The following is a 12589-nucleotide window of genomic DNA, read 5'->3' as shown; positions in this document are numbered from 1 at the left end:
TTTCCAGGCTAGGGGTCAAATCGTAGCCACAGCTGCCAGCCTACACCACAGCCACAGCAATGCCAGATCTGAGCCACAGATGTGACCTACACCACAGCTCATGGCAATGCTGGATCCTATAGTATCTGTGTCCTCATGGATGCTAGTCGGGTTCATTACCACTGAGCCACAACAGGAACTCTTTCAAATGGTTTTTTATTGAGGTATCTTTGACAATATTCATGTAAGATTTGATTTTGATTATGTTTCAGTCTTTTATCCAGTGCTCTGTCAGATTCCTTTGCGTCTCCCATATCTGTTTTATTATTGCCTCTCTCCTTTCTTTTGTTTTCTGAGTTTTGATTAGTGTTAGTTAAACCCATTTTCAAAATGCCTTTTTTGTTTTCTTGGAGCAGCCATTTAATGGCCTGAAAGATGTCTGCATTGAGGTTTCTTCTCTTCTTAGCCAGAATGATTTCACATAATAAGTTACCAACCATTCTAGGTTTGATCAAATTTTCAGTAAAGTTATTTCTACTTTGTTTTTTGTTATGATGAAAAGATCATTTGAGTACACACCAATTTTAGGTCAGTGTCCACTATTTCTGACTCTTAGAGCTATATTTAATTCTCTAAAAACTAGAGTAATACTGGAGTTCCCATGTGGCTCAGAGGGTAAGGATCTGGCATTGTCACTGCAGTTACTTGGGTTGCTGCTGTGATCAGGGTTTGATCCCCTGGCCTGGGAACTTCTGCATGCTGCAGGCACAGCCCAAAAAACAAACACAACTAGAGTAATACTTAAACTGGTTTTGTTGTAATTCAATATGAAATATATGAAAGTGCTATATAGAAGCCTTAAAGTGCCATGTAGAAATATATTATGTTCAATAACTTTTTAAATTTTTACTCTTTTCCTTGATTTTTACTATTTTATCTGAAGTAATTATAACTATAGAGGTGATTATATATTAGTCTACCCTACATTTAATTTAGAGAAATAATGTCAATATGTAAGAGTAGCCTAAGTGAAATAATATTTAACACTTACTGAGAGCTTACTGTGTTTGTGGTGGTTTTAAATAATTCATTTGGGCAGTTCCTATCGTGGCTCAATGGTTAATGAATCTGACTAGAAACCATGAGGTTGCAGGTTCAATCCCTGGCCTTGCTCAGTGGGTTAAGGATCCGGCGTTGCCTGAGCTGTGGTGTAGGTCGCAGATGCAGCTTGAATCCCACATTGCTGTGGCTCTGGCATAGGCTGGTGACTTGCAGCTCTGATTGGACCCCTAGCCTAGGAACCTCCATATGTCGCGGAAGCGGCCCTAGAAAAGGCAAAAAGACCAAAAAAAAAAAAAAAAAATTCATTTGGTCCTCTTCAACAGCCTTTTTAAAAAACAAGACAGAGGGAGGTTAAGTATATTTCTTTAGGATAAAAGAGGTAATAAGTGACAGAGCTGGATTTTAACTTGGATTCTGACTCTAGAATCCATACTCCTAAGCACTAAACCTCTTTTCAGAATATTCGGTTTCCCCTCACCCCCACCCCACCCCCTTTTTTTGGTCATTTTTATTTTTTTTATTTATTTTTTTGTCTCTAATTCAACCCCTAGCCTGGGAACCTCCATATGCCACAGGTGTGGCCCTAGAAAAGGCAAAAAGGCAGAAAAAGAAAAAAAACCTTCTAGGTCTGAAATTAGGCAATTGACAGATTATAATATATTGTAATAATTTTCTCACATCATAAGCAGTAATTTGGTTTTGGGTTTTTTTTTTTTATTTTAAGGGAAAATTGCAATGGTTTTTAATATTTATTTATTTATTTTGCTTTTTAGGGCTGCACCTGCAGCCTATGGAGGTTCCCTGTCTAGGGATCTAGTCCGAGCTACACCTGCCAGCCTACGCCACAGCCACAGCAGTGTAGGATCCAAGCCATGTCTGTGACCTACACCTCAGCTCATGGCAACGCCAGATCCTTAACCCACTGAGCGAGGCCAGGAATCGAACCTGCAACCTCTTGGTTCCTAGTCAAATTCATTTCTGCTGCTCTGTGAAGGGAACTCCAAGTAATTTGAATTAATATCTTAAACCTTCATATAACCAAATTGCTGAGTGAACTTTGCATCGTGACATCTTATATAGAGCAGTAGACCTTATTGTGATAATGAAAATGTTCTGTATACAGTATCGTCCAATATGGTAATCACTAACCACATTTGGCTATTAAATATTTGACATGTGACTGATGAACTAAAATTTTTATTTTACTTACAATTTTTAATAGGCTTTTGTTGCTAATGGCTACTGTATGGACACTGCAAATAGAGGGTTTATTAAGGTGATAAGAAAAGCAAAGTAGGAGTTCCCGTCATGGTGCAGTGGTTAACGAATCCGACTAGGAACCATGAGGTTGCGGGTTCGGTCCCTGCCCTTGCTCAGTGGGTCAATGATCCGGCGTTGCCATGAGCTGTGGTGTAGGTTGCAGACTCGGCTCGGATCCTGCGTTGCTGTGGCCCTGGTGTAGGCCAGCGGCTGCAGCTCCGATTCGACCCCTAGCCTGGGAACCTCCATATGCCACGGGAGTGGCCCAAGAAATGGCAAAAAGACAAAAAAAATTAAAATAAAGTGTATTGCAAAAAAAAAAAAAGTGATTAAAAAAAAAGAAATTAGTAGACCAAAAAAACATGAATTAACAGTTTACAAAGAGGAAGTATATCTAATTTGGGGGATAATCACCAATAATAATTAAATACATGTTTAAAACAGTGATATGCCAAGTATTGCCTGTTAAATTTGTAAAGAAACATGTATTTTGATTCATTGCTGATGGTTTGTAAAATGAATTACAAATCTTTTGGTAAACAATTTGTCAGTGTATAAAACTTCAAAATATTCATGTCTTTTGATCAGGAATTTGACTTAGTTTTTCCAGGAATTTATTTTAAGGGAATAATCCAAACTTTCAAAAAGGTTATGAACTCAAAGGTATTAATTGCTATATTATTTACAAAGGACAAAATAAGGTAAAGAAGTTAAGATGGATCTGCTCAGAACATGGATGAAACTAGAGATTATCATACTAAGTCAAAAAGAGAAAGGCAAATACTATATGATATATCACTTATATCTGGAATTTAAAACGTGACACAAATCAATCTATCTACAAGACAGAAACAGACTCATGGACTAGGAGCACAGACTTGTGGTTGCCAAGGAAGAGGAGGGTGTTGTGAGAGGGATGACATGGGAAGTAGGGGTTAGCACATGTAAGCTATTATACACAGAAGGGATAAACAACAAGGTCCTGCTGTGTAGCACAGAGAACTATATTCAGTGTCCTATGATAAACCATAATGGAAAAGAATATATTGAAAAAAGAATCACTTTGCTGTACAGCAGAAATTAACACATTATAAATCAGCTGTACCTGAAGAAAAAATATATAAAAAATATATCTGCTCAGAACACTGGTACATCGCCATTAAAATTATATGTCAGGACAGACAGACTCTCTTCAGCTATTAAATAACATTTAATTTCTTTTAAAAAATTTTAATGGAAATGTATTTGTTAAGTCTCAATGGTAAAAACACAGCAGTGACAACCCCACACCCTTTATGGCTAGGCCATCAGGGAACTCCATATCAACATTTTAATTAGTTGTGTTATTCCATATTTTTAAAATGTGTGCTTTGGGGGGGGGATTCCTGTCGTGGCTCAGTGGTAACAAACCCAACTAGTATCCATGAGGACATGGGTTCAATCCCTGGCCTTGCTCAGTGGGTTAAGGATCCAGCATTGCCATGAGCTGCGGTGTAGGTCACAGATGTGGCTCTGATCCTGCGTTGCTGTGGCTGTGGTGTAGGCTGGAAGCTGCAGCTCCAATTCAGCCCCTAACCTGGGAACTTATATATGCCATGGGTACGGCCTAAAAAGACTAAAAATAAGATGGGGAGTTCCTGTTGTGCTGCAGTGAAAATGAATCCGACCAGTATCCAGGAGGATGCAGATTCGATCCCTGGCCTCACTCAGTGGGTCAGGAATCCGATGTTGCTGTGAGTATGGCGTAAGTCGCTGACAAGGCTTGGATCCCATGTTGCTGTGGCTATGGCGTAGGCTGGCAGCTATAGCTCTGATTTGACCCCTAGCCTGGGAACTTCCATATGCCACAGGTGCAGCCCTAAAACAAAAACAAATAAATAAAAATAAAATGTATGCTTTTTAAAAAATTATCTTTTAGAATGGCCTTCGGATGGGGTGGGAAAATTTTTCATATAAATATACAGGTATATATTTTAAGTGAAAGCAAGTTTATTTAGATAGATACACATTCCATAGACAGAATGCAGTCCATTTCAAAAAGTGCGAGTGGCCCTCATCTATATTAATAAACTACACAGAGGGCCTAATGTTTCTAAGAACCCTTGCTTGCTATCACCTTTTTTTTTTTTTTCCCCTTTAAAAGTCGTATGTAATGGCCAGCAAGTACATGTGTCATTAAGCCTTAGGAAAATACACAGCCTGATATCTTCAAAGAATCCCAAACCAACATAGGGTTTTTTTTCTTTAGCTGGAATGAACTTTTGAAATTATTTAGTCTGTACAGCAGATGGACTATAGATCAAGTCTGTATAGGCTGTATCTGATGTCATAATCCTTGGTCAGTGATGGAACTTGAATTCAGACTCAGTTTGAGTTCACTTTCATTATTCTGGCTGTTGTATAGCATTATCTCTAGACTGTATTTCCAAATTCAGTTATTTGGAAGGACCCCGGAAGCCAAACTTAGTGCTGTAAGAACATGAAATGTAAAGAGTACTTCCAAGTTGAAGAGTTGAGAAAATCTCACAATTAAAGAATATGATGGCAGAGGAAAGAGAGTATAAAGTATACCAGTCAACACGCCAACCGGTAGATGCAGAGAAGTGCAGGGTTTGTTCAGGAGCAAGTAATCCAAACTGGACAAGGCATGGGATGTGTAGGAGGGTAAAAGTTAAATGTAATAAATCACAAAATGATTATATTGTAAATCTTTATTTTTAAAAACTTATACGGTCTTTGGAGAAGTTAATATTTACCTTTTTTTAAGTTGCAGACCCCAGCCTCTTTTGCACAAAGTGTCCAGGAACTAACAATTGCTCTCCAGCGGACTGGAGATCCAGCAAACTTGAATCGACTAAGACCTCATTTGGAGCTATTAGCAAACATTGATCCTAGTCCAGGTAAATCCAGGGGAGGTTAATGGACTATTTTTTATGTGCCTTAGTGCTGTTCAGTGATTCTTTTAATTATCTCTTATTATATTCCTTTAGCATTTCCTAGAGTAGTAAATCCGAATCTTTTCTGTAGGACTTAAGTTTCTGGCCCCAGTCTTGTCTGTCTCTTTATTACTTCAACTAGTATTTATTTAATACTTTTTACTATGCCGTACACTTCAGAAGGAAAATAGTTTCTCTCTGGGATCCTTTATATTTCCTCCTCCTCCCATCACAAAATTGTGCTGTATTTTACCATTTTCATCCCTTTTGACAGGTTTTCTCATTTTTTTCTATACCATATGTACTTAGTTACCTTTTTTTGGTTCCACCTTTCCCTTTTCTACTATATCTAGTTCCATCACATAACCTCTTTCCCATGTATACTTTGTCCCATTTCCTACTCCTCCTTGACCTGAAGGTCACCCAGCCCTTATTTTCACCTGATACTTACATGTGGGATATGTTAGATTATATCCCATTGCTATTCCCTATGTTTCTTCCTACTACTCAACTAAAACTCTTAACATTCAGTAGAAATTTCCTAGTTTCTAATTCCAAAGTCATCTTTTCTGTCCTTAAAAATTACTTGATTTGCAACATTTGATAATGTTGTTGACTGCATCCTTGATATAAAAACTTTTCTGATATATTATCTTTCTGAAGCTTTATGATTCTCTTCTGACCTGTCTGAATGCATGTTGTTTTTATTTTGACCACTCTTTCTTCTCCTGCCCCCTAAGGAATAGGCTGGTTGTGTTCTTAGAATTCTGTTTTTTCTGCCCTCTCTATTGGTGATGGTCATTCATTCTCAGCATCAGGTAGGTATTAGTTCTTTATAGGTAATAGACTCCCAAATATCTCTATCACTATTATCTTTTCATCACTCCAGACCTACTTTTCCAAATATTTTCTGAGATTTTCCATCTGAGTCTTTTGTCTTCCTATCTTTTCCTTTCATTTACATAGCATTTCAGACAATGGGATTTATCTGTACTATCACAATATCTCTCTATTCCGTACCTATTGATACTGCCTCAGTATGAACCTCATTCCTTTTCCTGAGACTAAATGCCTTTCCTTTTCTTCTCTCCTTTTAATTCTTCCAATGCAGTATACTTACTGCTGCAAAGTAAATCGCATCTCTGATCTTATTTCTACACTTGTAAATTTTCAGTGACACCCCATTGCGTATAGAGTAAGGTTTGGAACTCTTGAGCGTGATAGTCATTTTACTACCAAAATTGCTTAATCAAACCAGTTAAGATCTATTCCTAGAACACAGTAATTTTCTTTTTTCCACTTCTGTGCTTTTTCTTTTTTTTTTTTAACTTCTTAGGTCCACACCCATGGCATATGGAAGTTCCCAGGCTAGGGGTCAAATAGGAGCTCTAGCTGCCAGCCTACGCCACAGCCACAGCAACACAGGATCTGAGCTGTATCTGCAACCTACACCACAGCTCATGGCAACACCAGGTCCTTAGTCCACTGAGTGACACCAGGGATCCAACCCATGTCCTCATGGGTACTAGTCAGGTTCGTTACCACTGAGCCATGGACAGGAACTCCTCCACTTCTGTGCTTTGATCATTCTGAGCAATCAGAAAAGCATGTCACAAACTCACTACATATGTCTGTACTTCTAGCTAAGGCCACCCTCTCTCTTATACTAATGTCATTTTGATATACCCCTCTAGTATCCTCTGTTTCTTATGTCTGGAGTTTGCCTTCTCTGTTAGAGTATCTCTATCAACATACAAACATACTGTTGTCCCTCTCTTCAGAACCCAGTGTTGACACCATTTACCATCTATCTACCACTCCAGTTCTCTCCTTTTTATAGCACTTTCTTAAATACTCCATACAGGCGTTTATCTCTACCACTCAATTAGAATTGTTTTTGTCGAGGTCACAAATGATGGGGCTAATTCCAAATGGAAATTCTTCGTTCCTTTGACCTGTTAGCAGCATTTAACTTTGTTCACTCTCTATTCCTTGTACCACTCTTTTCACTTGGCTTCCAGACCACCACCACACTCTCTTAGTTTTCTTCTTACTTTATTGGACCCTCTTTCTTAGCCTCTTTTGCCGATTTCTTCTCATCTCCATAACCTCTAAATTCTTTTTTTTTTTTTTTCATATCTTCTAACCTCCCCCCTGCCCGACCCCCTATACCCTCTAACCCTTGGAGGCTTCCAGAATGTAATTCTTGTATGCCTTCTCTTTTCTATTTATACTCAGCTCCTAGGTAACCTCATCTAGTCTCATAGCTTTAAATATTATTTATATTACTCACACATTTACTATATTTCATCATTTCTGAAGCCTACTTTTTTTCAGATTTTAGCATTTCCGAAATTGGGATACATTTGTATAATTAATGATGTGTTAATTAGCAGTCTTTTCTGTTTTGGTAGCACATAAAACAATGGTGTTTCGATTGATGGTGTTTTAGAATCTATATAACATGGTATGTACAGCCCAAACCTTCTTGGTGAATTCTTTGGTATGTCAACCTGCCTACTCAGTATCCAATGGTTACACTTGAATATCTAACAAGAATGTCAAGGCCTTCTCTTGTGGTACAGCAGGTTAAGGATCTGGTTTTGTCTCAGTGGCTTGGGTTGCTGCTACAGCATCGGGTTTTCAGTTCCTAGCCTGGAAACTTCTACATACTACAGGCACAGCCCCCCACCACCACCAAAAAAAGAATTTCAAAAGTGAATTACAACCCCCATCCATCTACCATCCCCGGTAGTGGCAATTCCATCCTTCCATTTCTTAGTCCTAACACCTTGGAGATAACAACTCTTCTTTTTCTCACAAGGTACTTCTGATCTATCAGCATATCCTATAGAGGCCCTACCTTTAAAATCCATTCAGAATTCATCTACTTATCACCTTCACTGCCACCACCCTCCTCTCTCTTCATGGATTAAGGAATAGTCTCCTGCTGTCTGGTTTTAGCACAAGAGCCAGAGTGATCCTGTTATCCCTCTGCTCAAAAACTCTCCAGTACTTTCCACGCTCAGTAAAAGCCAGGCTTTTCTATGACCTACCAGGCCTCACATGATCTGGTCTTCCTTTATCTCTCTCCCAATTTCTTTTACTTTTTTCCCACCTAATTCATTCCAGATTTTACCTCCACAAACATGCCAGGCATACTCCTATATTGAGGCCTTTGCTCTTACTCTTCCAGTTCTTAGAATATTTTTCTTCTCATCCTATTATATCCACAAGACATACTCTACCCCTATTTTCAGGTCTTTATCAGAGGTAACCTTCTCAAAGAGGCCACCCTGTCTAAAATTTTACACATACCTGTTCCACTCCCTTTTTTTGCTCTATTTATTCAGTTAATCATTATCTAAATATTCTGTATTTTGATTATTTTATTTATTGTCTGGCTCTTCTGCTTGGACATAATAGAGATTTTTGTTTGATTGCTACTGCTTCCAGCAAGTAGAATAATACCTGAAATAGTAGATGTTCCATAAAATACTTCAAAGATGACTGTTTACTTTGTATCTCCATCCTTTATTTTTCTGTTGAAATTCCACGTGTCCTTTAAAGCCTAGTTCAAATGCCATCACCTAGAAATTTTTCAGTCTTGCAAAAACAACTCATTTCTACATTATGTGTTCTCATTTCATTTTATATTTCCTTTAGAAAACACTTCATATTTAGCCTTATAATTAATTTTTACCTTTATAAGATCACAGTACTTACTAAATGAAGAGGGTATATAACAGAGTTGCTTTATATAATAGTTCTTCTAGTAAACTTTTTATTATCCTGTTTACACAAAAAATTTTTTAAAATTTCAAAATAGACATTACAGATTGATGGCTGTAGGCAGCTATAGTTACGTTTTTTTGATCCATAAAGTGTTGGTCTGCATGATACTCTCAACACTTAAAAACTAGATAATTTTACATGAAAATCTCAAATTTCATTTTTTCCGGAAAATAGTGGTGTATCTGCCTTGCATCTTCACATAACAACAATCAGCTACAGTTGAATAGTAATCGTAACCTTAGCTGTAAGGACATACTCTTCGGTTCAACAGTCTCTGTCACTATTGTCATTTTCAACAATGATGGTCTGATAACAGTTCCCAATTTATTATCTGGCCTACTTAATTTCTTTATGTCACCTTCACTATTCCTGTAGTTATTTCAGTTTGCAACCCCAGCTTTAAAAGAATATATTTATTCCTTTAAAATGATGTTTAGGGAGTTCCCATTGTGGCTCAGTGGTAACAAACCCAACTGGTATCCATGAGGATTTGGGTTTGATCCCTGGCCTTGCTCAGTGGGTTAAGGATCCGGTGTTGCCACGAGGTGTGATTGTAGGTTGCAGACATGGCTTGGATCCAGTGTTGCTGTTGCTGTGGTATAGGCTGGCAGCTACAATTCCAATTCGACCCCTGGCGTGGGAACTTCCGTATGCACAGGTACAGTCCTAAAAAGACAAAAATTTAAAAATGAAATAAATTAAAAGGATGTTTAGGTGAATAAGCTCATGAAAAGCTATACAAAACATTTACTGATTTCACTGAAGGGCTAACACTAACTCCTTTACTAATATTGGGCAGAACATTGAATAAAAATACTTAAAATTTTTTGCTTTGTTTTGTAGATGCTCCTCCTCCTACTTGGGAACAGCTAGAAAATGGGCTGGTTGCTGTGCGTACAGTGGTACATGGCCTGGTTGATTATATCCAGAATCACAGCAAAAAAGGAGCAGATCAACAGCAGGTGAGTAAGGCACTGTGACCATCCTTACAGATACAAACAAAACCAACAAGACGACATGAATATTTTGAGACTCTGTGAAAACTAGAAATCAAACTAAAAATTAAAAACCTATTTTTAGCTCCCTGTTCCATTAAACATCATGAAGAATGTAACAAAAATTATGATTTATATAGTTTGATAGTTAACAGCCAGTGTATGGATTAGTCTAGGAATTTTATCTAACAACACTGAAATTAAATGATCTTCATTGGTCTAATGTTGTGGTGGAATGTTTGGACATAACAGCATTTGAGTCTGTGCTCAAGGTACTCCATTTATGTAAAATTATTCTCTTTTGTTATTATTGCATTTCAATTTGATAGTAGATACCACTTTTTAGCTCTAATGCTGTATCTCTCCAATACTGTTTACATATTTTGCAAATGCCTTTTCTGATTAGTATTTAAGTATTTTTTTCACTTGTAATGTCTGTTATGCCAAGTGGGCAAAATTTTACTCAAATACTTCAAAGTAAAATATATGTCAGTAAAGTAAGATAGCTGTGTTATGGCTAGAGGTTGTGTTTTTTTTTGTTTGTTTGTTTGTTTTTGGTTTTTGGTTTTTTGGGTTTTTTTGCTTTTTGGGGCCGCACCTGAGACATATGGAGGTTCCCAGGCTAGGGGTCTAATCGGAGCTACAGCTGCCGGCCTACACCACAGCCACAACAACGCCAGATCTGAGCTGCATCTGTGACGTAGACCACAGCTCATGGCAACACGGGATCCTTCACCCACTGAGCGAGGCCAGGGATTAAACCCACAACCTAAAGGTTCCTAGTCAGATTTGTTTTCACTGCACCACGACAGGAACTCCTGGCTAGGGTTTTTAATTTTACTTCCAATAATCTCATTTTGCCCTCAGAATATGTTAAGTTCACTATATATTAAAAGTGTCCTGCTACACAGAATAATATGGACACAATTTTCCCAATCTAAGCACAGATCAGAGCTTTCTTTTATGATTCAGAAATTAGGAAAACTCAGAGTTCTTTTGTGGCATAGTGGGTTAGGATCTGGTGTTGTCACTGTAGCTGCTCAGCTTGCTGCTATGGATGTGTTCAGTCCCTGGCCCAGGAACTTCCACATGCCACCAGTATGGCCAAAAAAAAAAAAAAAAAAAAATATATATATATATATATATATATATATATATATATTTTAGACATTATGAAGAATGTTGCAGAGATAATATTAACTTTAAGTTCTGCCTGTTGTAGATTTGTAGTGTATTATAAGGAAACATAATTATAAATATAACTATATTGTACATTGTCCAAGACAAATATTAAAAGACAGTCTAAATATCAAGTCTTAAATTCCAATGGTTTGTTCACTATAAAACGTTGAAAAGACAATCATAGAATCCACATGAGAAAGAATTAAGAATTTATGTAATGTTACATGTTTGATAATTAATATTAAAGTATCAGGGAGTTTCTGTTGTGGCTCACTGGAAACAAACCCAGCTAGTATCCATGAGGACGCAGGTTTGATCCCTGGCCTTTCTCAGTGTGTTGAGGATCCAGTGTTGCCGCAAGCTGCAGTGCAGGTCACAGACGCAGCTCTGATCTGACATTGCTGTGGCTGTGGTAGAGGCTGACAGCTCTAGCTCTGATTCGACCCGTAGTCTGGAAACTTCTAAATGCTGCCACACCTGTGGCTCTAAAAAGCAAAACATAAAAAGAAAAAATCAGGACTACATTTATTTAATCTGTTTTTGGACTCTTTAAGACCTCAGTTCAGACAGGATTGCTTTTCAGCTCTTTTGATCTGGGCAGTCTAGCTAAGTGTATGAATTAGTCTGAGTTATTCATCTAGATTATCAAGATCCAAAAATGGCTACATGAACATACATTTTTTTTTTAATGGCTCAAGTTTTCATTTTGATCTTAGCCTCCACAGCATAGCAAATATAAAACATACATGTGTCGAGACATGAAGCAGAGAGGAGGATGTCCTCGTGGGGCCAGCTGTACATTTGCACACTCACAGGAGGAACTGGAAAAGTAAGTGCTAAAATCATCAGACTCTTGTTTTTTTTTACTTTTTTTTTTTTATTAATAATCAGTGTGTGTTTGTTTTTTGCTCTCACCTGTGGCATGCATAAGTTTCCAGGCCAGAGATCAAACCCAAGCCACAGCAGTGACAATACTGGGTCGTTAACCCACTGAGCCATGAGGGAACACCTCCTAATAACTTGTTACAGAATAAGATGGAATCAATAAGTAAAAATTAAAATTCTAACAGTGTTCATCAACTTTGATTTTAACTAATTGAATAATGCATTTTTGATGGAAAAATTTGCATGAAAGGGATAACAACAAAATCCTACGGTATGGTGCAGAGAACTATATTCAGTGTCATGTGATAAACCATAATGGAAAAGAATGTTTTCTAAACAGTGTATATAAATGTGTAACAGAATCACTTTGCTGTAAGGCAGAAATTAACACAACATTGTAAATCAGCTATACTGCAATTTTTTTAAAAAAGAAAGAAAAGAATTTATTTACAGGAATTGCCATTGTGGCTCAGCAAGTTAAGAACCCAAGTAGTA

General features: G+C 37.5%; 1 protein-coding gene across 1 annotated transcript in view; it reads left to right on the top strand.

The window, feature by feature from the left end:
* Positions 1-12589, top strand: part of RC3H1 (ring finger and CCCH-type domains 1) — a 50099-nt gene that overhangs the window by 13495 nt on the left and 24015 nt on the right. Inside the window, 3 exon segments of the mRNA XM_003357546.6 lie at positions 5069-5201; positions 9876-9994; positions 11926-12038. Of these exon segments, the coding sequence (XP_003357594.4) occupies positions 5069-5201; positions 9876-9994; positions 11926-12038 (365 nt within the window).

The sequence above is a fragment of the Sus scrofa genome, chromosome 9, assembly GCF_054392235.1.
Source record: "Sus scrofa isolate SSC_HxYL_T2T_F1_AM1 chromosome 9, Sscrofa_HxYL_maternal_Yorkshire_Landrace_v2.0, whole genome shotgun sequence".
Classification (NCBI taxonomy): domain Eukaryota; kingdom Metazoa; phylum Chordata; class Mammalia; order Artiodactyla; family Suidae; genus Sus; species Sus scrofa.
Note: the sequence above shows the minus strand (reverse complement) of the source record. Positions and strands in the feature narration are given on the sequence as shown.